Raw genomic sequence first — 27,270 nt, 5'->3', positions numbered from 1 at the left:
TCATAGTTACAAATTGAACATCATTAAAGCATAGTGATTCATCACAGAACAATATGCCATTATATATTGTGAAATATTTATCTCTAATGACAAATCAATGACATTTTATCTTGAAGCATGGTGTAGCATGGGTAACAGTCATTGTGCCGGGTACTCGTCTGTGGGCGAACCTGCATGTGGGCGGACCCGCCTGGAGACGGATAGAGGAGCAGCGTACCGCTTCCTAAAACCATCGGAAATATGTGTTTTCCGATGATCTTAGGCGACCCCTGCGAAAGTGTACTTTGACCCCCCCAAAGGGGTCTCGACCCACAGGTTGAGAATCGCTGCCCTAAGGGTACCTTAACCTTGAGCAAAATCTTTTACCTGCATATGATTTCTTTGCCGCATTTGTGCAGTGGTGGCTAACATTAAATGAAATAACACAATAACACAAATTAAGTGAAATAACACATTAAGCACTCAATCATTGTAAGTTTTAGCAGAAGTTCCTTAATCACAGGGCATTTGCAGAGGGAAAGAAAGAAGTGTGAGAGCCAATCACGCCTAACACAGAACAAGAGTCTGACAGAGAGTACTTGAGTCAAAGAGAGGAACATAGAAACACTCTAGTGGAAACCCCCCTGAAGACATGTAAGGAGTGCTCACAAGCAATTACAAACATCCTAAGGAAAACAAGAGGATACCTCGTGCGTTAGGATGAGGAAAGATGTGGGACAGGGCTGTATCCTTTCTCCGTACTTACTCAATCTGTAGGCAGAGAAAATAACTTAAGCTGGACTAGATGACAAAGAAGATGGTTTCAGGATTGGGAGGCTCATTAACAACCTAACTATGCAGAAGCCAAAGCCTTCCTTGATGAAGTGTATAGCTAAACATAAAGAACCCCGGAATCCTCTTAACTGGACCACTAAACAACATTATGATAAATAAAAAATGAAGTTGTCAAAGATTTCATTTTGTTTGGGTCCACCAGCAATGCTCGTGGAAGCACCATTCAAGAAATCAAGCAATGTACAGCAGTGAGCAGGTTTGCTGCTGCAGAGTGTTGAAGAGCAAGACCGTCACTTTGAAGACTAAGATGTTCCCGACTCAAGTCATGGTATTTTCAACCATTTCACATGTATGTGAAAGCTGGACAATAAATTTAAAAGATTGGAAAATAATTAATGTATTTGAATTGTGGGGTTCTCAAAGAATGTTGAAAGTACCATGGACTGCCAGAAGGACAAAGAATCCTGTCTTGAAGGCAGTCCATTCAGAGTGTTGCTTGAAACAGGGATGGTGAGGTGCATCTCCAGTACTTCGAAGATGTTCTCAGAAGAAGCCAGTCCCTGGCAAAGGCTCTCATGCTTGGTAGAGGGTACGCAAAAAAGATGAAAAGCCTCACAAGATTGACACGGTGGCTGAGACAAGGGTACAAAGCTAACAAGGATTGTGAGAATGACACAGTGACCGGCAGTGTTTCATTCTGTTGTGCCTGGGGTCTCGATAAGGTGAGGCTGACTGGACAGTACCTAACAATAACAACAAATCAGCGAAGTGCGTGCTACAGGTACGGCAGTCACCAAGATACACTGGGAGACTTTCAATTATCACCATTGACCTATCTCAAAAGCATAAATGTTTGACGAGTATTCATTTACATAAAAAAATACCAATTTAGACATAATAGAGTCGGCGAGTCATTGATACTTACATATAAAGAATAGAACAAACCATGGGTCTGAGATATGCAGGGAGACATTCTTGGTTTTTGTTACCTGTTTCCTATTTGAGATTTTCATTTTTGAGCATGGGGTTGAGGTCAGATAGAGACTCTTAGAACAAATTTTCTCCTTTGTGGCTAATTAACAGTGGACCCTTTTGTGTTAGTTTTTTTACACAGGTATATAAAAATCCATGAGTAATTTTAAGATGAAAAATTTGGACTTTCTTCTAATCCCAAAGAAGAATTAATTAGATCCACTGGCAATCTCTCAGCTTACATAAAAATGAAAAAATAATACTGCAATGTCTTAGTTCCTTTTCCATCTTCAAAGGTGAATTTTTTAAGTATGTCCTTTAGATGTGCTTTAACTTGTGTTTCCAAAATGTAATACCACATAATGATTTATAGACCACTGATGCTCAGCCAAATAATTTCTTCATTTTAGTCTCCTTTTTATGTTAAATAAAGATGAGATACCTAGATTATCTATTTAGTCATTGTTTAAAGAGGAGAGGGAATGAAAAACACTTAAAGTTAGCTTAAGAGAGAGTTTACATGAAATACATCCACATTTGATTCAGAAACTGGTGAACTAGGTTCAGAGGTGAAAGGGTAATACTCCTCAGTTTTCTTTAGAAACAATGGATGGAAATTTGTTATTCAATAAATGAAAGACTTCATGATGTGTGAGCTTTCATACATTTCTAGTGTGGGGTAAATGCTGACAATTTTAAAGCATCTTTTTTCCCTAGAGTCAATGCTTATATAATGGGTGAGTTTGGAACCAGAAGAGAGCAGGCTTGTCTGAATCACACACTCAAACTTCGCCAATTTAGTTTAGACACGGTCAGGATGCTTCCTCTTAATGACGTTTGTTCACTTTTTTCTTTCTTTGTTTTGCTTTCTTTTCACCTCTGTGGTTCTCTTTAAACAAAATACAGTATTTCGCAATACATTTTCACTAAGCTCTTTGCAATATTTTTCTCGAATACAGGAGGAAAGAAAATGTTCCTTCTAGCCTTTCCCTGGAGTCTTCCACTCAAATTTCTTTCCCAGCCATAATTACCCATCTGGCTTCTAACAAACATGGTAGTATATTTCCCCACTTCAAAAGCACAATAAAAACACAACCACAGGGAACTAACTAACACAACAGCATTAAGGATCTAAATAAAAGAGTTCTCTTTATACACTATAAATGAATTTCATTTCATCTTGTTTCAATCACGTTTGATGAATCATTGGGATGGCAATTAATTTCCTTGCTTCTGAAAATGGAATCATTAGATCTAGAGAGGCAGCATTTTCTCTACTGGAAAATCTGCTTATTGCCAAGAGGATGGATGACAAGGGCAGAGTCACCCAGGCTGCTCTTGACATACAAAGACCAAGTCTTATATCACATCTAAGTTTTAAAAGTGCTGCTGCTATTCCTTGTCATCAAATTAGGTCCAATTCATGACCATGCATGTTTAACAGAATAAATATTATCCAACTCTATGCTGTTTTCCTGTTTGTTTTAAAGTCTGGGTCCATAGTAGTAGTCCATAGTAATTGCTGTTAACATTGACAGAGCACTTACACACATTAATTCATTGAATCTTATAACAAATCTCTGAAATAGGCACAGTAATCCTATTACCCACATTCTACAAAGCAGAAAATTGGGGGGATACAATTCAATAAACAAGTCCAACAAATTTTATTATTTAGGTAATTTAACACTCAATTCTAACTGGCTGGAGCAATAAGGTCATTTGATTGACTTTGAACATTTTCACAATAAGGAACACCTTGAGTATTGATTAATCTAAAAGCTCGGGATTTCTTTGGTTCTTCACGATATAGTTTTGCTCTTAAGACTTGTAGAAAGATGCCTACATCAAATCTGGAACAACAGGGAAGCAATTTGTCCAAGACAATCTTAGCTAAAACTCTCTTGAATCTCACTGGCCCAAAGTAAATGAGATAGCCTTTCCTGAATCAGTTGGTTAGGGGTATCGACTTGCTACAATTGAAACGACATAATCAATGCTTCCCCTGCTGGCCTCAAACTCCATGTCGCATAGACTACAAATGGAATAAGAGTAGAATTCTTTGTGTGGAAGAGGGCTGGAGCTAACACTGAGTGCCCAAGACCAGAGAACTCCATGGATCCATTTGCCTTCAGAGTCCATCTGAGGTATATGTTATTCTCATCATTGTGTTTAAGTCTGGGTCCACAGGAACAGTCCACGATAGCTGTAGGTAACATGTACTGAGCACTTACCCTGTGGCAGAGCTTGTGTGGATCATTTTACACACATTATCTCATTAAATCTTATAATCAGTCTCTGAAATGGGCACAGTAATTGTATTATCCACATGCTACGAAGCAGAAAATTGGGGTTTACAAACTCCATGTTGAATAAATAAATTAACAAACAAGTACAACATAATTTTTCATTATTCAGAATACGTTGACTTTAGGTCATTGAGTATTCAATTCTAACTGGGTTGAGCAAAAATCATTTGCTTTACTCTGCAAATAGTCCCAAGGACCCTCTATGGCCTCGGTACCCTCCATGCCTTCGATGCATACTTTTCTTCCATGCCATGTTTTCCTCACTAGATTAAATAAGAAGCCTTTTCGGGTAATCTAAGAACTACAGTTGATGATTCAAGGTTACTTCCTTCAATAGCACAGATGGTCTTTCAGCCACATTTATTTGTAAATAAAATTTAGGATTTCCAAAAATGTTTGCTGGAAAAAATTCTAATTATCATTATGAAAACTGCTCAGTTAAAGATTAGATTAAATGACATAGCATAAACCCAATGTGTGCAAAAGAAAACTTTCCCTGATAGCTTCCAAAGAGTTTGCCATTTTATTCTTGGAGCTATGGCTGTGATTCGGCACACCACAATTATTCCACTTATGAGTGGCTTCAGAACATTTGTGGAACAGTTCCATTAAGTTTAATTCCATGAAAATTCTGAAACTCCCTTGTATCATTACTATTATAACATTTATCATACAGTAAGACCTGTGGAAATTGGAACCCATGTAAGGTAAAAACATGTCAGAGACAGCAAGTCATTCTCATTGAAATGAACAAAGGCACCCTGGAAGCCCGTGGTTTCAGCACTTCGTTGCTAACTGAAAAGGTGGATCATTCCAACCCAACAGCCAGTCTGCAAGGCTATCAGGGAACATTTCAACCATCACCTTCTCCACACCACAGTCCAACTAAGCAGAAAACAAACAGACCCCCCAAAATCCATTTGAATTAGATTGCATGTTGGGAGAAGAGTAGGGTAATGTTGGCAGTGCAAACGAGTAAGGGAATTGTGATGGTGTTTGTAGGTTTCACTTTAGCTAGACTATGGAACTGGTAGTTTGATCAAACACCAGTTAGGGACTGTTATGCATGATTAAATCAGTTGGTCTTAAACAAAGCAGACTACCTAATATAATTTATCCAATGAATTGAAGGACTTCCGAATTAAAGGAGGGCTTCCAAGGGAGTATTCTGCCCCCAAACGGTAAACAAATATCTTGCTAAAATTCCATCTTTCTACTAACTGGTCTAATGATTTTAGAATACAGAATTATACGAATCACCAGCCTGTCACTAGACCCAAAGCCACAATTTAGGAACTTGCCGTCCCTCACTCAGTGTTGTAAACAGGTGAGCCAGTTCATTAGTCAATCTCAATGTATCTATCACTCTCTCATAGCCTTTTAACTGCCTTCTAAATGTGTCTCTATGCATACAATCTGTATGTGGCTCTAAACTTGATCCTGTTGTCTTTACATCATAGGTTCTGTGGAACTTTACTAATCCTCACAGAAGAGTTGGTATTCACTTCAACTATAAGTGGAAACTAAAGAACATAAAGTTTCATGAGAGCTCAGATTTCTAAAACTTAGATACATTTATATGATGTAATTGGAATTATATAAGCATACTAATAGTGAATCAATTTATGAAACATTACACTGTTAAAAAAGCAAGATTTGTTTTGTCATTCAACAGTTTTTTTCATATTTTATACATAATCAGTAATCTGCAAAGTAAATTCTTCTACAGCTTACTCTAAGTGTTAATAAATTATTTGTAAAATATTTAATTTACAAATTATTTTATAAAGTACTTATACATTATTTAATGTTTATAAGGATTGATGCCTAAAATGAAGCATCATGTCATAAGATCACAATTAACTTTTTTTCAAAGTTTATATGGAGCTATGTCTATATAGAGCTATTTTCTTCATTTAGGACAATAACATATTTTTCAATGTTGTGTAACTCAATTTTCCATCGGTATATGAATATAAAAGGAGTCATGACCATGGTTTTTCAGGGTTTAGGGCCAAGCTACAAATAAAGTCTTATAATCCCCGTCAAAAGTCAATTTGTTTTCAGTACCTCCAAGATGTACTTGAATGTTCATAAATGAACTTGAGATGCTATGTTTTCAAAAGCTTAATGCACTTCTCACCTCTTCTCCAAAATCTTCTGCTGGAAACCACCAGGTCCATTACACAGGGCACTTCCTTCTGACTCCAATGGCCTTTCTGTTTAACTGAAAGTGACAGATCTTTCCACCCTGGAACTTCTCAGATTGTTTCTTACAGATCGAAAGAGAACAAAACTCTCGCTTAGTCCCATAGTGCACTGGTGGTGCCGTTAAGGGCTCCAGCGTCTTAAAATGCTCTGTCAAAAATGCCTGCCAACAACATTTCAGTTGCTTAGGTTCAAGTGCATTTTATGTAGTGGGACAGAAATCCCAGGTCTTTCACCATTCTTCCACACCCCTGTTCCTCCAAGGCTTCCAAATTCTCATGCAAATGTTTATGTAAATTAACCACTAAGACCTTCCCTCGCATCAATTAGACATTAGCCCTCTCTAAGGCTGTTTCTTCCAAGACTGCTTTTTTTCCCTTTAAGACAAATAACCTTTTAGGTTTATATATCTCAGTATGTTGATGAAGAATATCATAGATCATTTGTTTTATGAATGTGCAATGTCTTACTCCGCCATGATGTAATAAGGACTCTAGTTATAAGAGAACTATTGAACCATTTTATACACGACACAAAGGAGAAATTGATAGAACTTGTATAAAGTATGACTTGTCCGCATTTAAAACTTTATCTTTGAACTTCCAGGAAGATGGCGACAGAATAACACATGACAGAGGGACTCCTCAGAATGTAGCCCAAGAGAGTTGCTTAGAGGGAAATTCAACACTGCTGGAATGCAAGAGGAGCATCATAAAGATAAGTAGACACAAACCCCCGGGGTTTTAAGGGGCTTGGTCGCTTTTGGCTTATGTCAGTGAAAGTCAGCTGGGGCTTGACCTTGGACCCGCCACTGTCTCTGCAGGAGCCAGGACCATTGGGAGTCTTTGGGGCGGCATGTCTCAACACAGCCACAGCTCGCCACCACCCGCTTTGGGGCACAGACTGGACCCTTGCAGCAACATGGGCAGGTATCAGCGTTCAGCTACATTGTTGTTCTTGTTTCCATCTCCTCACTGCCCCCCCACCCCCACCCTGCCAGGTCTTCAGGTCTTGGAGGGCTGCATAGGGGCTTTTTCTCAACACAGCCAAACTGCAGGGACTAAGCCCTTGCAACTCCACTGGTGGGGATCCAGACTCAGCTACATTGTTGCACTTGTTTCCATCTCTTCACGATACGCCCCCTCTCCTCCCCCCCTCCCCCGCACCCCCCACAGGCTCAGTAGGCTTGCTTTATTTTTTTCTTCTCTTTGTCTCTTTCTTGGTCTCTCACACACTACTGCTAACCTCCAGACCACTCCCCTTAGCCTAGGGAATTTACGCACCTAGCTAAGTGAGTTCCACCCTGTGTAGCAAGCCTGAGGCAGGAGAAGGCCCTTCTGACTGCCACCAGGGGATACTCTGCTCAACATCTTACAGGGGAATTTCTGCCTGTGTGCCTGGGGTCCTAAGGTAGCTCAGCCAACACTCCTCAACATTCCAAGCTGCTGCAGGAATCTCTGCCCAACCTCTGCAACACCAAAGCAGGCAACCCACCAGCCTTCTGGGGCCCTCCCCTGAGAGGAAAGCCACAGGAGGATAAAGTGGTTAGGTAGGTTAATTCCATAGTGAAATAAGCTGTAGTCAGTTTGAAGAAGCATTCCTACAACTCTCCCAGAGAGAGCCAGTGCTCTTCGACTCCCTAGAAAATGGCACCTGGCTCCTCTGAAACAATGCAATGCAAACAGCCATCAGCCCCAATGACCTCAATGAAAAAAAAAACGGGAGAAACAAAAGGCAATGGCAGAAGATGTCCTGAACATAATGACATGCATAGAGGTAGCATACATTGAGCAGCTACAGAAAGAAATTTTCAGAATGCTACTTGGAGTCATACAGGATATGAGGAAAACAATACAGAAAAAGGATGAAATGATAGAGGAGATAAAAGCCATAAACCAAAGGGAAATACAGTAGCTTAGGGAGGAGATTTTAAAAAAAACAGTAGCAGAAACATGTACCTTGAGAATCGACTGGAGGAAGCAGAGAACTGCATCAGTGACTTGGAGGACAGCCAAGCAGACTTTAACAAATGTGAACAAAAATTTAATAAGATGATCAGAGAAGCTGAAGAAACCTTAAGAACTATGCCTGATGCTATGAAGCAGAACAACATTAGAATTATTGGCTTACCAGAGGAAGACACACAAAGAAGTCATCTGCAACAATAGTGAGAAATTCTTGGAGGAAAACTTCCCCAGCTTAATGAATAAAAACCAGGCAACCATTCAGGAGGATGAAAGAACACCAGCTAGACTCAATCCCAAGAAGTCACCAAGGCACGTAATAGTTAAATTATCCAACTTTGAGGAAAAGGGGAAAATCATGAGCAGATAGGGAAAAACAAGCAATCACATATAAAAGTTCCCAAATAAGAAAATGGTCAGACCTATCAGCAGAAACTAGGAAGAAGAGGAGAGCGTGGAGTAACATATTCCAAAAACTGAAGGAAAACAATGCAAACCCAAGAATACTCGACCCAGCCAAATTATCGATCAAGATAGATGGAGAAGTAAGAGTCTTCCCAGACAAGGAAAAACTCAAAGACTACGTTAGAAGAAACCCAGCCCTACAAAAGATCCTTGCTGACCCAGTATGGTCAAAAGAACAACACTCACCAAGCATAAATAAGAGACAGCCACATAGAGCAACCTCACCCAGAGGGAAAAAAAGAGAAAACAGACCTCAACATAGCATTGACTTAAAGATGGAAAGAATTCAAAGGCTGCTGAGGTAAGCTTTAAAAAAAATTTTAAAAAGCAAAAGTGGCATAGAGAAAAAGCCATAGAATACAAACATTCCTGGGGTGAGGACCAGGTAATATAGCAGGGACCAGACCAAATACAGTAATACACATGGTAGACAACTACAACGGAGGTGGGGAAAGGGGAAAAAAAATAATAAAAAAGAAAAGGGTAGCGGGGGTACAGGACACTAACCCACCAAAGTGGAGGGTATTGTTTATATCTCCACAGGGAAAGAGCCACCAGACTTCAACCCAGTGCTCCAAGATGTGAATGCAGCATGCCGGCATGGACTAGGGAACCCGTCGAAAGGTCTGGGGGGCCGGCCCCAATCCCAGCTACTAAGTGTACACCTCCCCTCCCCTCAGAAGAATTTATTTCAAAGGACGGCACTGAATCTACAGCTCCAGGAGAAGGCCATATCTGATTGGCGCACATGGGAGCAGATGAAGGGGGAGGAGGAGAGAGTGGAGCACATCCTGGCCCATCAGGCTGTGAGGATGATGTTCCCAATGAGAGCAGCTAGTTGACAGAGAGAACCACAGAGCCGGCCCCACTATGAGACATGACGCCCCTCACTGACCCATAGTCCTCTAGGGGAGAATACCGGCGACAGTGTGGGAATTGCACCTGTTCAGATCCCACCACACCAAGGCAAAACTCTAAGGGGGTGCAACAGAACAGCAAGGGTATGGAGCAGCGAGGTCCTCAGGGAATGCTAAAGTGAACTTTGGGGTCAGGTCGTGGTGCCCCAACAGACTGGACTTAAAACACTCCTAAAGACCAACAAACAATCCTTGACCTAACTACAAGCTTTTCTTTCTTGTGTTTTGTTTTGTGTTGTTTTTTGTCATTGGTTTGTTGTTGTTGTTCTTTTGTTGTATATTGTTGCTTGGTTTTGCTCTGTCTTGTTTTTGTTCATGTTATTATCTCCACAGGCCTGTCTAAATAAAATAGGCTGGATGAACAATTGGAGGAGAAAACAATGGGACTGACAGTTCTGAAGGGACATGGGAGAGGGGGAGGTGGGGGAAAAGGTAGTGGTGTTAATAAACCCAGGGCCAAGGGCACAAGTTATCCAAATCGGTGGTGAGGAGGGTGTGGGAGGCCTGGTTGGATATGATCAAGAGTAATGTAACCAAGAGGAATTGCTGAAACCCTGGTGGGGACTGAGCATGATAGTTGGACAGGCCGGAAGTCAAAGGAAATAGATGAAAGAGCTTGGAGGCAAAGGCATTTAAAGAACTCTAAAGACATGTACATATGCAAATGTATTTATACATATGGATGGAGAAATCGATTTATGTGCATATATTTATCAGTTTAGTATTAAGGTAGCAAAAGGACATTGGGCCTCCACTCAAGTACTCCCTCAATGCAAGAATACTTTCTTCTTTTAAATTGGCATTCTATGATGCTCACTTTCCCAACACAACCGCTCAAGACAAAGAGGGTGAACAACCAAATGTGATGAAGGAAGCTGATGGTGCCTGACTATCAAAAGATATAGCATGTGGGGTCTTAAAGGCTTGAAGGTAAACAAGCAGCCGTCTGGCTCAGAAACAACAAAGCCCACATGGAAGAAGTACACCAGCCTGTGTGATAACAAGGTGTCGAAGGGATCATATATCAGGCATCATCAGAACAAAAAAAAAATCTTACCATAGTTAATGAGGGGATGAATGTGGAGTGGAGACCCAAAACCCATTTGCAGGCCACTGGACATCCCTTCACAAAAGGGTCTTGGGGAGGAGATGAGCCAGTCAGGGTGCGATGTAGCAATGATGAAAAATACAACTTTCCTCTAGTTCCTAAATGCTTCATCCTCCCCCAGTATCATGATCCCAATTCTAACCTTGAAAATCTGGCTAGACCAGAGGATGTACAGTGATACAGATGGGAACTGGAAACACAGGGAATCCAGGACCAGTGGGGTGAGTCGCGATACTGGGAGGGCAAAGGGAAGGTGGGTTGGAAAAGGGGAACCGATTTCAAGGATATACATGTGACCTCCTCCCTGGGAGACAGACAACAGAAAAGTGGGGAAAGGGAGATGTGGGACAGAGCAAGATATGACAAAATAAAAATTTATAAATTATCAAGGGTTCATGAGGGAGGGGGTAGTGGGGAGGGAGGGGAAAAATGAGGGCCTGATGCCAAGGGCTTAAGTGGAGAGCAAATGCTTTGAGAATGATGAGGGCAATGAATGTACAAATGTGCTTTACACAACTGATGTATATATGGATTATGATAAGAATTGCATGAGCCCCTAATAAAATTATTTTAAAAATAAAACTTTATCTTTGTATTAACATGCTTCCAGAATTCGAAGCGCCTAATTAATAAATTTCATTTTACTGTATGAGGGAGGCCAAGGCACATTTGAAACAGGTTCTTGTTTTGTTTGTTTTTTTTAATACAAAAAAGTTACTTACTCTTTGTGATAGTTTGTACTACAATGAAAGTTTTTATGTAAGTATATCAAGAAAAACGCACTGTCACCAAGTTGATTCTGACTCACGGGACTCGATTCATGGTTTCCCATGCTGGAAATCATTATAGACGCAGAGAGCCTCATCCTTCTCTGGAGGAGAGACCGGTGGGTTTGAACAATTAAATCTGTGGTTAGCAATCCAACAGACTCAACGGTCACTAAAGCACCTCACAGATGGCAAACGTCAACAGAATTTAGCTCGATAATAATTTTCTCACATCTAGTGTAGTGGGCAGTCAAACCTGGTTTACCACATATTCAAAATTAGAGCATCAGAAACACAAATCAACCATAATAAATAACAAGTACTATAAAAATTCCTGATTCTTCATTAAAAGTATGCAATGGTGAGTTGAAACAAAATGTTGATTCAACGTAAACTAATGATCTGCCCAATAAACCTTTACTTACTTCACAATAAAAAGTATTTTTTAAATCTTGATTTTTACTAAATAAATTTCAATTGAGTTTATGCTTAAGTCTAAATAATTTGTCAGTGTAACATATTGCAATCTAGAAATTACTTGTGATTAAATCTAAGTTTTTCCAAAGATTAATTTATTTAATTTAATAAGTTCCCTCTAGACAAGAACTGAGCCATTTTTCATCAAATTGTTTTTTTTAATTGTAGGTGCCATAATTAGGTTGATAACTTGTAATGAAAGAGACCCACTTAACTCAACCTACCTCATTAACTTGTTTTTTGTCCAAATGAAATACTTGACCAGAACTTGTGGAGGCGATTTCTTCATATACTTTATATCCAATGTGGCTTCTGTCATCACAATCTCCAGTGAGGACAAATACCACCTAATTACCAAAAAAAAAAAAGACAGTTAAAAGGTTTCCAGAAGATTATAAATATAAAATGTGTGCATAGCCAAACCAAACCAAACTCATGGTCACCAAGTCGATTTCAACTCACAGGGAGTACAGCAAATAACGGCTCCTTTGGGTTTCTGAGACATGAAGCCAGATTTCAGCAAACGCCATGTTGAAACTGATATTTTAAATATGGGCCATATAGCTCATTTATAAGGATGCATATGCTCATTCATAAGGATAAGATATTAACCACCTTAAATAATCCCCAGTCGTTTCTTCTATTTGTTAGTAAACAAGGTTTCATGACTCTAAAAAGTCTGAATCCTATGAGAATTTGAATTCTAGCAGGTCTTTTCCTTCTGAAAATTGAGATTCTTCTATAGAATCTTTGATTAAAACATTCAGTAATAGAACAGAAGCTGGACACTATCCAGTTCTTCTGGTCTCATGGTAAATAAGTCAGTTGTTCATGAAGGCAGTTAGTATTTTGTCTTCCTCTCCCTGACTCTTCCTCTTGCTCTGTTGCTTTAGGTAAATGAGTGAAGAAAGCAAACCCACTGCCACGGAGTTGATTCCAATGGATAGCGACCCTATAGACCAATGAATGTGTCTTGGCGGGCTGACTGCAAGCTGTTTTCAAGCCAGACACTGCACAATGAACCGGAATGGGAAAAGAAGCCAATATTCCGATCTTGGGCCAATTAACTGCAATGCTATGCGAAACCTTGACTTTAAACCCAAACCAAGAACCCAAACTTCATGAATAAACTGGGTGAGTTACTAAAATGATTGCTCAGGCATGATCTGTAAAACTGAAACTCAAAATATACTCTAAAGTCTCCTTAGAATCAATAATAGTTCAGCTTAATTAGTAAGGAATATTTGCCTGAGCATTGTGCTCTTTCAAGGATCAAATTGACAACAGCAATTCAAGAGATTAGACAAAAACTTGAGGGTGGTGATTATATGTTTATAGAGGAAGAATAATTTTTTAAATGTTGTTATAGAGCAGTTGTGAAACTTGAAAGGTTTAACCAGTGTCATTGAAGTATACATGTTAAAAACTTGAATTGGTATGTGTTCTTCTATGCCTATTCTTGACCATAAATCAAATTTCAAAATATAGCTTTATATTTAAAAAGCAAAATTTTCATATGAAATGTGACCCAACCCACTGTCATTGCGTTCATTCCAACTCAAAACGACCCTAGAGGACAGAGTAGAACAGCTTCATTGGGTTCCATAGCTTTCTCTTCTGGAGTGGCTGGGGGATTCAAACCATTGACATTTTGGTTAGCAGCCTAATGCTTAACCCACTGAACCACCACTATTAATCAAATGTATATGCATTGATAGTTATAACGGTTATTTGCCATACATGAATAATTAAGAAGAGAGGCAACCTCTGAGCCACTTTATTTTTCCATCATTCAGATGAAACGATTTGGGGATTTATTCCTTACCCACCTGTGACTGTTTCTGCTGGATGAGCTGCAACACCTCATGGGTAAGCCGATAGTCTTTGGACCGTGCATCAGTGAAAACATAGATGAAAGAGCCAGGAAGAGAAATTTCCAAGGCAATTTTTATAGCTCCAATGCTCATCTCTGGACAATCACCACCACCCTATTTGGGAGTAGAGGGAGAAAAATGCAATTATTTAATCAGCAAGGAATAAAGGGTCATTTTAGTAATAATAAATTGTCTTAAGAACTCTTTACTCATGAATAAGTTCTTTTGACTTAGTTACTTTTATTTCTGATTGGATTAGTCACTTTGGGGGGAAGGGGATGTGAAAAGATATAAAGCGATGTGCAGCTTGTAAAACCTGTACTTGTAGAAAACCCGTCCATAATACACAAGAAAAAATAAATAGCATATTAGATATTTTAATTAGATTTCCATTCACTCTTCCATTCTTTTATACGACTATTCATCTTCTCCATCTTATTAGCCCTTCTCACTTTTACTTGATAACCTTGCTTCATAGGAAATAACCAAGAGTATGTTCATATCCTCCTACCATATTATCTACCAAAGCATGTGCAGTATCAGTCTCATATTCTCACGTGAAACAATTGATGTGCTTATAACAAAAGCTGCCTACTAAGCTATAAACTCATCAATTCTATAACTCCTGTTTTCCTTCATTACTGGATCATTCTCTCCAGAAACCAAGCATACTGGTCTAGTTCTCACTTTCCTTCAAATTTCTGCTCAAATACTACTTAACAGTGAAGCCTTCCAAGACCACCACATATAAATACATTCTCTTCACTCTCCCCACTATTATTCTGCTTCATTTTGCCTACTAACTCATGCTCTCTGCATTTTATTTTCCATTTACCTAGATTCAAGTATTTTCCTACACAAAATTGGTTCCTTCCCTAAAGAAGAATTCATATCACATCAGTTTCCTTCATAAATATGTGTTTTCACATTAAAAAATTGAGAATGCTGTATTTTTAGATCTAGATTAATTACTGAACTCTAGTATTATATCACGTTTATACTATAATAAACGTTCTTCAAAATCACAGTTTTTATTGATTGCATACTACGTGTATCTCTCATATTTAGGCACCTAGTTCATATTAAATATTCTTTTTCAAGTTTTTCTATTAAGATACAATATGTAGGAAGCTAAGTCAAAGATCACTGATAAAAATCAAAGAACCCTCTATCAAAAAAGAATACCAAAAAGTGAAGCTATTGATTCTTGATACATCCTTCATCTAGGTCTATACACACTGTAGGCAGATTTTCCATCTTTGTAACCCTGCACTGAAAAAACAAAAAGACCCAAACTGTATTCCCTTGGACTCTTCTTTGAGTTTTAGTACAAAAACAAATCTGAAGGGGCCAGAACATGGCTGAAGTGTGGCTGGGTTAAGATTTCCCAGTGAAATATTCATAGAACAGCCCTTGCTGGCCTAGAAAAATGAGCAAATGAGCAGGTACTTTGTCATGATGGGGGAAATTTCTTGGCATATTTCCTAGTCTTTTCCTTCACAACACATTTTTTAACTTTCTTAGAACTTATTCTTAATAAGAATCTGTGATCATCTTGTGTCCTTTGAGAAAATCAAGATTACCCCTTGGGAATCGGGGAAAAAACCAATATTCATAACTTACTGAGCCACCTCTCTGCATTGAATTAAGCTGACTCACCTGATCCTCTAGGAAGCCACTGTTTTAATTTTTTTTTTCCGAAAGCACCTTAATGACATTTAACCCAAGTGTATTTCTAAGAGAATTTGTGTACAGCTATCCACTGATCACAGAAACATACTCAAATACATTTTGTTTGGAATAAACCTATGCATGTATGAAGTAGAACTAGAGTAGTAGCAATACTTATTTACTTAATCTCGACATGTAATTGTATATGAGTGCGCATGAAGTCCACAGGTGGCCAAATTGGTTGAGTGCTCCACTGCTAAGTGGTTGCTGGTTCAAGTCCACTCAATGGGATCCTCAAACAAAGGACGTCACAATCGAGTCCCAAAAGGTCACAGCCATTGAGAATCCTATGGGCTCAGTGGCCATGAGTCAGGATCCATGCCACAGCAAGTAGGTTTGCTTTGCTTGGTTTGGTGCAGTTTTGCTTTCAATGTCTAGAGACACCCCTGATATTCATGAATGCCTTGTTTTCCCAGATCTCGCGGTTTTCAGCTCTCGATAGGGGGTCCTCTTGCCACCTTCCTATCACATTCTACTGGGGGAAAATATTTGAGTTTTCCTCCTCTGACAAGGTTGTGTCTTAAACAGGTTCCATCTGTCACAGGTTTTATTGTGACCATGTAGAGCAGTGCTTCTTAAAGTCTTGAAAAAAACGTCTATATCCTTTTAATTCTGTTTTCTATGAGGTGTTTTTTAGCTCATTGTATAGGACCCATGTGAAATTAGTTCCTTAGCGTTCCTGTTAATGACTAGCAGCCAAGGGCATTTACTCTAAACCAACCTGTTTTGAGCATCGAATTACTGGTAACAATTTCAAAGGCATTTTACAGGTGGTGCCTTGTTGCCACTAAATAGCAAATGTTCCCACAAGCTGTGAGTTTTGAAGGGGTTTAGTGAAGGACCAGCGCTTCCTCAAGTGAGTGATACCATCCTAGCACTTTAAACACTGCACCACCAGGGCTCCTATGTTGAGATTACAAGCTTGAATAAAGTATCTTGTCCTTCAGAAGATCGTAATCTAGAAGAGATCGTTAAACCAAAGCACCACATTTTTGCATACTGAGGTTCTTGTGGTCCCAGGGAACACCGGAACTCAAGAATAAATGAGAAAGTGGGTTCTCAAACTTACTTGACCTACTGCTTCTTTTTCAGAAAAAAAAAAAATTGTTCTGTATCCCATTGGCAATTAAAAACATTTGTGCTGTAGCCAGAACTCTGGTATAAAATCTAGGTGCCTACTTGTGCTGCTCCCTGGATCATTGCAGCACCCTACAAAGATGGTATCACCCACTTAAGCAAGCACTGGTCCTGATGAACTGCACAATCTTCTCCTACACTGACCTCCCCTCCCCTCACGCAAAACTCACAGCCTGTGGATGCATTTGTTATATGGTTGCAACAGGTCACCAACTCTAAACTGTCTTTGAAATAGCGAGTTATCCACTAAATATAGACCATGTCCTTAATAGCAGAGTGTTAAAATAGCAGGACCTTGATTCCCACTTTGGATAGGATATCAGCCACAGAGCACCAGACTTTACTGAATACGCAATCCCTGTACTTTCGCATGACCTAGCTCTAATTTCTATGACTTCAGTACCTCTTCAGGGCATTTAGTTTAGCAGATAATACTCCTCCCAAAAACTGATGCACTCGAAACACCAGGCCATACCTATATCTCAAGTCCCAATTTTCCATTTTCAATTACTTGCTGCATACTTACTCTTAGATACTCTAAGGGTCCCCCCAATTAATTGTGTCTAAAGCAAGTGCCATTATATTCTTCCCAAGCATATTGTGAATTAATTGGCTAATGGCACTAATTAAGATGTTGAGCGCTGTTAAATTATTCCAAGTCGTGGTGACCCTATAAGACAAAACCGAACAGCTCCATAGAGTCTCTTACATTATAATCTTTATGGAAGCACATTTCCAGTCTTTTGCTCATGGGATGAAGCTGGTGAGTTCGAACCACCAGTTCAAACCTTTCAATTAGCAGTAGAGCCTTACACTTTGGGGGCTCCTTCTGACTTAATCCTAAGATCCCAAATTTATTTGGCCTATTTCTCCCTTTTTCTGGGTGGGGGGAATACTCATTGCCCCTCAGACAACTAGAAACGTATATAATACAGCACAGAGTCAAACTCACTGCCATTGAGTCTATGTCAACTCTCAGAAACACTACAGGTCAAAGAACTGTCCTTGTGGTTTCTGACACTCTAAATCTTCACAGTAGAAAGCCCCGTCTTTCTCCCATACAACCCATACTTCAAGATGAAGTGTGGGTATCTGCCTTGTCTCTCTCCCGTAAAGTGACTGGTGAATTCAAACTACCAACCTTGAGATTAGCAGCCCAACACATAACCCACGATGCCACCAGGGCTCCCTAGATACTCAGGTTAAAATCCTGAGTCAGCTTTGACTCTTCTTTCTCCTACCACCTAACTGATGCTCGAATCTTATTAATTCTACCATCTCGGAACTTACTTTTCCCTTTGTATCCTTCCATTCACTCTTTTTTTATCGTTTTATTAGGGCTCATACAACTCATCACAATCCATACATACATCAATTGTGCAAAGCACATTTGTACATTCATTGCCCTCCTCATTGTCAAAACATCTGCTCTCCACCTAAGCCCCTGACATCAGTTCCTCATTTTTCCCCTCCCTCTCCGCTCCATCATGAACCCTTGATAATTTATAAATTATTATTTTGTCATATTTTGCCCTGTCCATTCACTCTTAACATTAATTTTGATTATATGATGGGGTGTCTCCAAAAAACAGATCCTCCATGCTATGTAATTTTTTTTAACAAAACAACCTTTACAAAGTACTCTCCATTACACTTAATACATTTGTCAAATCTGTGATTCCATTCTTGGAAGCATTTTTCAAACTCATCTGTTCAAATAGCTGACAGCACCTCCCTCATTTTTTTCCTTCACCTCTTCTACATCCTCAAATCACTGTCCTTTCATGTCCCTCTTCATTAGTGGAAACAAAAAGAAATTGCACCAGGTGAGGTCTGGTGAGTAATGTGTGTAGAGCAAGAGGGGCATGTTGTTTTTTGCCCCAAACTGGCACACTGAAATGACTGTGAGAGCAGGTGCATTATCATGGTAGCAAAATCAGTCTCCCGTCTGCCACAAATCAGACCTTTTTGTTGCACACTGTTACACAATCTTTTCAGAACCTCTAAACTGAAAGCTTGATTAATAGTCTGGCCTGATGGAATGAACTCCAAATGCCCTATCTCCCTCACATCAGACAACAAATGAGCATCATCTTGATCTTTGGTTTCACTTAGGGAGCCTTTGGGGACAGTGTGACAGTGGCATCTTCTACCGGCTTGATTGATGTTTGATTCCCAGGGCTGTAAGAATAGCACCACGTCTCATCACCTGTAATAACTTCAGGAACTAAATCTGGGTCACTTTGGAGCTGTTCTTTCGAAGCACGGCTTGTTTCCAGTTGAAGTATTTTTGCTGGTCAGTCAAAATTTGAGGCAAAACTTTCACAGCATACCTTCTCATTCCTAAATCTTCCATTAAAATTCGCTGACCTAATTCAAAGATAGTCCAGATAAATTCCCCATCTCTTCAGTGTCTTTTCTCAGATGTCAAGCACAAGTGCATGCATTTTGTCAACATTCGGCCATTTCAGAAAGTTGATGGACATTCAAAATGAGGTTTGTCATCAATCAGCATGTCACCTTTCTTGAACTGAGAAGCATACTTGAATTTTTCCCATAGTGCTAAGAGTTTCTGCAGCACTTTTCCCCTAGCAGGAAACAGCATTTCATAGCTGAAGGATGTTCTCTTAAATCGGCCATCACAAAAAACGAAGTTTGAATGAAATTGCTTTCATGAAAAAATTCACTGTGACCACGGAGACCCTTCCCAGGTGATGCCACTGGGTGCACTCACTGAGAGTAAGTAGTTCACTGCTTTTCTAGCCCTAGAAGGAAAAATGTGTATTATGAAAGCTCCACCCATCAGAGTTTTTCCTGGGTTTTGTTTTGTTTTTTAGTACACTCTCATATGTTGCTTCCAATCTGCACTTCTATTTTTCCTCCAACCAACATTGAGGGTTTCTACATCAGTCTGGGTTAATTTGGTACATGATGCTTTTCTAGAAATTGTCCATTTCATCTAAGATTGCAAGTTTGCTGCAGTACAGAATTCCATAGAAATGTTATATTTTTAAATGTATATTTCACTTAGATCTCTTGTGATACAACCCCTTACATCTCTTAATCTTCCTATTTGCATCTTCTTGTTCTTTTCCTTTAAGTTTTCCAGTAGTTTGTCCATTTTGTTAATCCTTTCAAAGAAATTTCTCATGGATTTTTTTCTATTGCTTCTCTGTTCTAATTCATTTATTTCATTCTAAAGTTTATGATTTTTTTCTCTTGATGTAAGAAATTATTTTGTTGCTCTTGGTCCCAATTTTAAATAGGCTAAGATGTAAATTGATTCTCTCTTCTTTTTCCCTATGTAAATTTATTGCCCTCCTAGTACTGCACTTTCTGTGTCTCACAGGGTTAGGTATGTTGCACTTCCCTTTTCATTTGTTTTAATGAGTTTTTAAATTTCTGTTTTATTTCATCAATTACCCAGTAGTGCTTAAAGTGTGTTGTACATTTTCCATGTGTTTTCCTTTTTGCTGTTGTTCTTCCCATTTTTTTTATTTATAATTTTATACCATTATGGTCTGAGACAATAAATCATAAAATCTTAGTATCTTATATTTATTAAGGCCTGTTCCGTGTCCTAATATATGATCTCTTTTAGCACACGTTACATGTACACTGGCAACTAACGTATGCTTTGCTGTTGTTAACTAGAGTGCTCTGTGCATGTCTACGAGTTCAAATTTGATCAATGTGTTGTTGAGTTCTGTAATGTTGTGGAGTTTCTTCCCAATAATCTGTCTTTATTCCTGGAGAATGGTGAAGTCTCCTTCTATTGTGTTTGTCTATTGTCCTCTTCAGTTCTACAGGGGTGCCATGAATGAATTTCAAAGGTCTTTATTGGAGGCACGGTAGTCTTCTAGGGCCATTGACCCTTTAATCATCAGGTCGTGTCCTTCTTTGTCTCTCATAGTGGATTTTGTCTCAGACTCAATTTTACTGGAGATTTTTTTCTTCTTTTTTTTGATATATTTTGTTCTTAATCTTTTGATATTCATCTACTTTTGTCTTATCTAGTCTACTACTCACGCCTGTTGACTAGAGCTTTTAATCCATTAACATTCAGTGTCATTATTGCTATGTGTAGGTTTGTTACTGTTATGTTGATGTACGTGTGTGTTGTTATCGGTTTTTCTTTGCTCTTCCTGTATCTCTGTGCTGTTTGGAAGACTGTTTTCAGTGTGCTGATTTCTGGGTGGAGTTGTCTTGTATGTTGATGTCAGGTTTCTCTAACTTTGCTTTTTTTTATCAGTCCAATGTACTCTCCTGGCTATATTTTTGTAATCGTGAAAAGTCCTTTCATTTTTCCTTCTCTAGAAATACTCTTCTTTCTTCATATTTTAGTGATAATTTGGGGGGGGGATATAAAATTCTTGCTTAAAACCTTTTCACTTTCAGGGTTTACACATGTTATTCTGATGTATTCTTGCCAATATCTTTTCTGCTTGAAAACCTGTGCTTGTTCTTATGAGCTTTTCTTTGTAGGTGACTTCCGATCCCACCACCCCTCCACCCCAGTTGCTTTCAGAATGGCCTTCTTCTTCTTTATATTAGAAATTTGACTGTGATATCTCACGATCTTTTTTCTTTTGGGGTCTAGCCTGTTTGGAGTTCTCTGAGCATCCTAGATTGTAATGTGTTCCTCTTTTACGCTGTTAGGTAAGTTTTATACTGCTTAATCTATGGATAATTTTTCTACCTCCTGTCTGCAATGTCAATGCAACAGACAAAAGTTGTTCTTCTTGGTAATGTCCCACAAAATTCTAGATTTTTCTTCAGACTCTTTTCTCTTTTTGTTTATTGTTCTTGCAGTTGGAGTAGAGCCATTTGTCTTCAAACTCACTAATTTGGCTTTCCATTTCTTCATTTCTACACTCTGTTCTTTGTAAGTGCTGAATAATTTATCTTAGTCATTATCTTCCTGGTTTCTCTTCAGCGCTTTTGCTGTATGGTTTCTAATTGTTCTGTTCTTTACACTGTTTTCTTAAACTCTCTATCTGGACTACATCCAAAATACTTAAACATAATTTTTCTGACCTTTTACTGAGTAGTTCTATGGTCTTTGTTTCTTCAAAAATGCCTTTGTGTCTGGGTCATGCTCATTTGTTTGTGCCTGATAGTTTTTGTTTTTGTTCTTTTGCCTGATAATTTTGCTTTTCGCGTAGCAGGGATTCTGTCTCTGTGGCACTGGGTGTGATTGAGTTGTGTGGGGGTTAGCTGTCTCTGACAAGAGATACTGGTCTTCTTGTAGACTCATGCTTATGAGACTGTTGTTTTGATCAAAAGGTGTTTGATACACTTTGTCTCTTGGAAGAGGTAATTCAAAAGTAAAGATAACATACTTTATAAAAGGTCAGTAGTAAGGTAAATTTTCTTTAAAAAAAAATGGATAAATAACAATTTTCTGGTTTGTTAATATCCCCTGCCATCAAGTTGATTTTGACTCAAAGCAACGCTACATAGGGTTTCAAGGCTGAAAATCTTTATGGGAACAGAAAGTCTCATCTTTTTCCCAAAGAGAATCTGAAGCACAGACCTTGATAGTACCTCCAGGAGTCCTTTTTGTTATAAATAAATAATCCTCACAAAGTTAGATTTGATTTGATCAGGGCAATAGAAATATAACTTAAACTTAAAAAGTAACTTTTAATATTGGTTACAAACTTAATAAAATAATAGAGCAGTCATTTTCTGTTTTGACCTGAATACCAAAAGGATAATTTATACAAAACAATATTCCCTAAATGATTTATGATAGAGGACTTTACAGTGGAAGAACTTGGATCCATTAAAAATCTCATTAGTTGAATATATGCTTTGTATGACACTAGCAGCTCTCTCTACCTTTATTCACTCTGTGAATGTCTACTCCGGGTCAAGCACGGAGATGTTAGGCATTCTTCTCCTACAGTTTATTTGTTACAGTAACTAGTGAGCTATGTATCATCTTACCACATTCACTTGCACAGCGGTGCTCTTGGCAGCCTTTCCCAGAGTCACACAATCAATAAGTGAAAAAGCAGGGCTTTGGGACTCATTTCAACCTCATGTCAGAGTTCATGCTAATTCCAGGAAGCCCTTTTATTACCTTCATCAACTGCTGTGGCTACAATTCAAGTAGCTCAATTGTGACACTGTCAAAACACACCAATTTACTGCCATTAAGTAGATTGTGACCACAGTGACCCTTTAGGACAAAACAGAATTGCCGCTCTGGGTTTCTGAGGCTGTCGATCACTGAGGGAGCAAAACACCACATGCTTCTCTAGCAGAGTGCTAGGTGGCTTCTGACACCAGGCACCACAATTCGTTTACTATACAGTCCAGTGCATGCCACCAACCTTCCTTTACTATCAAACAATAAAGAAAATTCCCCCTTGTTATGGATTGAATCACACCTCCAGAATTGCTATGCTGAAATGCTGTCCCCCGGAACCATGAACATGATCTTATTTGGAAATAGGGTCTTTGAAGATGCCATTGGTGACGTTATCACGATGATGGAGCGAGGTGGGTCCTAATCAAATGTGAGTAGTAACCTTAGCACAAAGAACAGACAGGAGAGATCGAGGAAAACTGTCCATGTGAAAACCAACCAAGGAACACCTAGGACTGGCACACACTAGGAGACACAGGAGGGATCTGTGAGATCCAAGAGGGAACAGAGTCTAGCTGACATGTGGATCTGGAGTTCCAGGCTCCAAATCTGTCAAGCAATAAATCAGTGTAGTTCCAACACGCCTATGGCCATTGCTACGGGTTGCGAGTGAGTAGATTCCCACTCATGGGGCCCCCATCCATGGTCTCCTAGGGTTTTTAAGGCTCTGACCTGTGAGAAGTCGATTGCCAGGTTGTCTTCCAAGAGGTCTTTTGATGGGTTCAAAGCGTCAACCTCTGTTAATCAGCTGGTGCTTAACAATTGGCACCACACAAGGATATGCTTACAGGAGACTAAAACACCACTCTTTTGGATACCCACAGAAGAATATTCCATCTATATTTCAGAATTCACTGGGTTGTATTATGATTGTTCTGTTTCCTCTCACTAGACTGCATGTTTCCTGAGGACTCTAGTGGGTGTTCCATTATTGTTTGATGAATAAATAGACAAAGCTTGATGAGGGTGTGGATGAGATTGTACAGAGTAAGCTTGACACAATATACACAACTTGGTAAGTAATTTGAACTTCCTACACGTCTAGTCCACTTAAAGTGATATAGTTACAGCACTAAGCCCCTCACTAAGGCAAGTCCCAAAAAACTGCTCCTTAACCCAAGCTCAGAGTTGATATGAATCCCACTTCAGTGATACATCAAAAAAAAATTACTCTTACCTACCACTCTTTTTCTGTCTTGGTATATAGTCAGGTTGAATACTTAACAGAAGAAAAATTAGTAAGGTTATGCAAATATATCCCCCCTACACCACACACACACACACACACACACACACACACGAAAGGTGTGATGGTGAGGAATGGCAAAGCAAGTCGAATTTCCCATGTCTGTCAATGTGCATAGGAAGGACCTGGTTTTGTTTAACTTCATGCTTTTATTTCAACCTTGGAATAAAACTAGTATCAACAAGCACATTCTTGCTCTGTGCTCTGATATTTGTTAATCTTTATAATTTAAGTGATGGCTATAATTTACTAAGTGTCAAAGACACTTCAGAGAGGAAAATGTGTACTGAAAAAAACCAGAAGCATGTGACCTTTGGTAGTGAATGTTGCTCCTGGAATTAAAAGGGAGGAGGGGAGAAAGGGGCCTTTAGCCTCAGCCTTACACTGATAATTATGTTCAAAAGACGAATTCTTGGAAAGAAGGATTAAATAAGAATGAACAGAAATCCAATCAGCTAAGGGAGTAATAAAACATAGATTAGCATGTTGCCTTTTCTAAATATAAGGCAGTGTGGGAGTGGCATTAGAATAAACTGAACCTTTACACTCTAAGAGGAGTTGGAGGAAAATGGGGTCCCTGTCCAAAACCTAATGGGAAAATGCCCATCAAATGAAGGCTCTGAGAAGTAGGAACGCTAATCTTAGAGCAGGCGCTTCTTGTAATTTATTTTCCAATCAGCCCATTCCAATCTCTGTGGTCATTGCCCATTTGTCTCTAACCACATTTACACCAGGGATTTACCAGGTACACCTAAATCTGATGAACAGTCAAGAAGTTTTAAACACGTATGACAGGCTCATCCCTGAGTTTGATCTATGCCTCTTCCATGGCAAGTGATTTAGCTACAGCACCCAAAAGGGTTGCTCTTTAACCAAGCACAGAATATGCGCATCCCATCTTAAAAGTATATACAGCCTACTCCCCTACATGCGCACCCTCTCCCTCTCTCGGGAATTGATTGGCATTACAATAAATACTCTAACAACAGTATTTGGAAGAAAGGCTGGAGGTCTTCTTCCAAAAAATCAGCTATTTAAAGCCCAATGGAACACGGTTCGACTCTGTCTGAATCAAATCAACAGCAACGTGACCATAACCTACTGAATTTATTCTTTTGGCCGGGGAGCCCTTTGTTTGACAGTCTTCATTGCATGCTATGTCTGTTCCCTTTAAGACCTTGGTCATTAAATGGACCCAAATGCAAGTTGAGAAAAGTGACATGGCCTCATTGCTCCCTTTCTTAAAATACAGTTGTGGGTTCTGTAATCAGACATACATATGTACACATGTGGAAGCCATTAAATGGTATTGGATTGAATTTGAAGTGTGCATCCCAGGAAGTATAAAATAAACCAGAACGACTGCAGTGCTCCCACACATCAGTGACCATGACGGGTGCTGGGATTCATTACTTGTAGCAAATATACCAGCAATGTCCTGAAAGATGACCAGAATATTCCAGAGTCCAAACCTCAAATCTCCATAATCAAAATAAAAAATGTTACATCCCAAGAATTTCACCCTGCTCACCCATTCCTACATAGTGATTGCCAAACAAGCGCTAAGACAGCGGGGGCCAAATTCAAAACACGAAAGAACTGATGACCTCAATTCCACATGCATTAGAACTGAGGTTCTCAACCAGCGGGTGGCGACCCCTTTGGGGGATAGAATGACCCTTTCACAGGGGTTGTCCGATTCATAACAGTAGCAACATGACAGCGATGAAGTAGCAACGAAAATCATTTTATGGTTGGGGGGGTCACCACCACACGAGGAACTGTATGAAAGGGTCGCGGTGTTAGGAGGTTGAGAACCACTGTGTCAAAGGATCGGCCTCCGCTGCTATGAGGCTGGTGAGAAGGCAAGTGGGGCGTGGACGAGTTGTGGAGAGATCGCTCATGATTGAGGACACAAAGCTAGGCAAGAAACCATTCTACTTTGCATGGAGGGAGTTTGAACCAGCTGGTAGGTCAGGTGTTGAAGATTTAGACCGTTAGTGTTGACAGGCGATAGAAAACACGAAGGTCATTGTAATTGCTCTCTAATGCAAGCTTTATGGGCGCAAACTGCCACGTCATTTCTCCCATGGATCAACTAGCAGGCTTGAGCTGCATACCATTCAGTTAGCAGCTGAGCCCTTAACCACAGCGCCACCGGGGCTTAGGTTCAGGGTGTCTGACCACCAGATCACTGGTTCAAATCCAACGGGTTGGCAGTGGTTTGGGTGCTTGGTTTAAGCTTTAAGGAAGCAGATTACCACATCTTTCTCTGGTTTCCGGTTGGAGGTGTTCTAACCACCAGACTTAACACCAAGTCTGTGCCACCAACGCCCCTTTCCAGTCAGCATAGTGGCTCCGCATTGGGTTGCTAACCGGAAGGTAAGCAGTTTGAGACCACTAGCCGTTCCTATGGTAGAAAGACAGGGCTTTCTACTCAAGTAGTTACGGTCTCAGAATTCACCGGGGCAGTTGAACTATAGAGTCCTACAGTGGATTATGGTGTTGCTAGAAGTTGGCATCAATCCGTTGGCAGTGAATTTGGTTTGGGAACACAATGATTAAGCACTCTACTGCCAACCAAAAGCTCATCAATTTCAACTTGACAAAACTAGCCCTATGAGGTGGTTCAACTCTGCCTCTCAGGTCCCTCTGAGTTGGAACACATCACACAGAAATGGATGAAATGTAATTTGTAAGTAAAGTATATATTAAGAAAACTAAAATGGGAATAAGAACGGATTTTTAAGTAAAATCATGCTCAATCCAAAAATGAAAATCACATATTTTTATCTCTACATTATATCTATCTAACATGACTTCTAGTCTCTTCCCCTTTTTCTTTAATCGGGTTTTTTTTCTTTCATTCTCTTGACTTCTTAATATTTAACTAAGGTTTTGTATGTGAGGTTGGTTTTCTTAACACCATATGGAAGCATCCTCTATGAATCTGAAAACAAAAACTCACATTTTTGCAGTAGCATGATTTAAAAGAGTAGGTAATTCAACTTGGCCTACTAAATACTCTTAAATTCAGTTGCATTACCTTTTCTCCCTTTTCTCTACAGTTTTTGCCATTCTGAACATGAAATTTCATATTTTTTCTTGGTACTTTTCTATCAACTGTCCTTATGCTACAGGATAAAGCTCCATTCACACCCCAC

At 39.4% G+C, this 27,270-nt stretch overlaps 1 protein-coding gene across 2 annotated transcripts in view; it reads right to left on the bottom strand.

Annotated features, from left to right (window-relative positions):
* Window positions 1-27,270, bottom strand: part of HMCN1 (hemicentin 1) — a 544,205-nt gene that overhangs the window by 362,571 nt on the left and 154,364 nt on the right. For both annotated transcript variants that reach the window (XM_075528409.1, XM_075528416.1), the window contains exons 3-4: window positions 13,791-13,949; window positions 12,186-12,308 (exon numbers count right to left, since the gene is read on the bottom strand). In XM_075528409.1, coding sequence (XP_075384524.1) covers window positions 12,186-12,308; window positions 13,791-13,949 — 282 coding nt within the window. The remainder of the gene's footprint in view (window positions 1-12,185; window positions 12,309-13,790; window positions 13,950-27,270) is intronic.

Source organism: Tenrec ecaudatus, chromosome 1 (genome assembly GCF_050624435.1).
Source record: "Tenrec ecaudatus isolate mTenEca1 chromosome 1, mTenEca1.hap1, whole genome shotgun sequence".
Classification (NCBI taxonomy): Eukaryota; Metazoa; Chordata; class Mammalia; order Afrosoricida; family Tenrecidae; genus Tenrec; species Tenrec ecaudatus.
The sequence above is the reverse complement of the archived record's forward strand: the minus strand, read 5'-3'. Positions and strand labels throughout refer to the sequence as shown.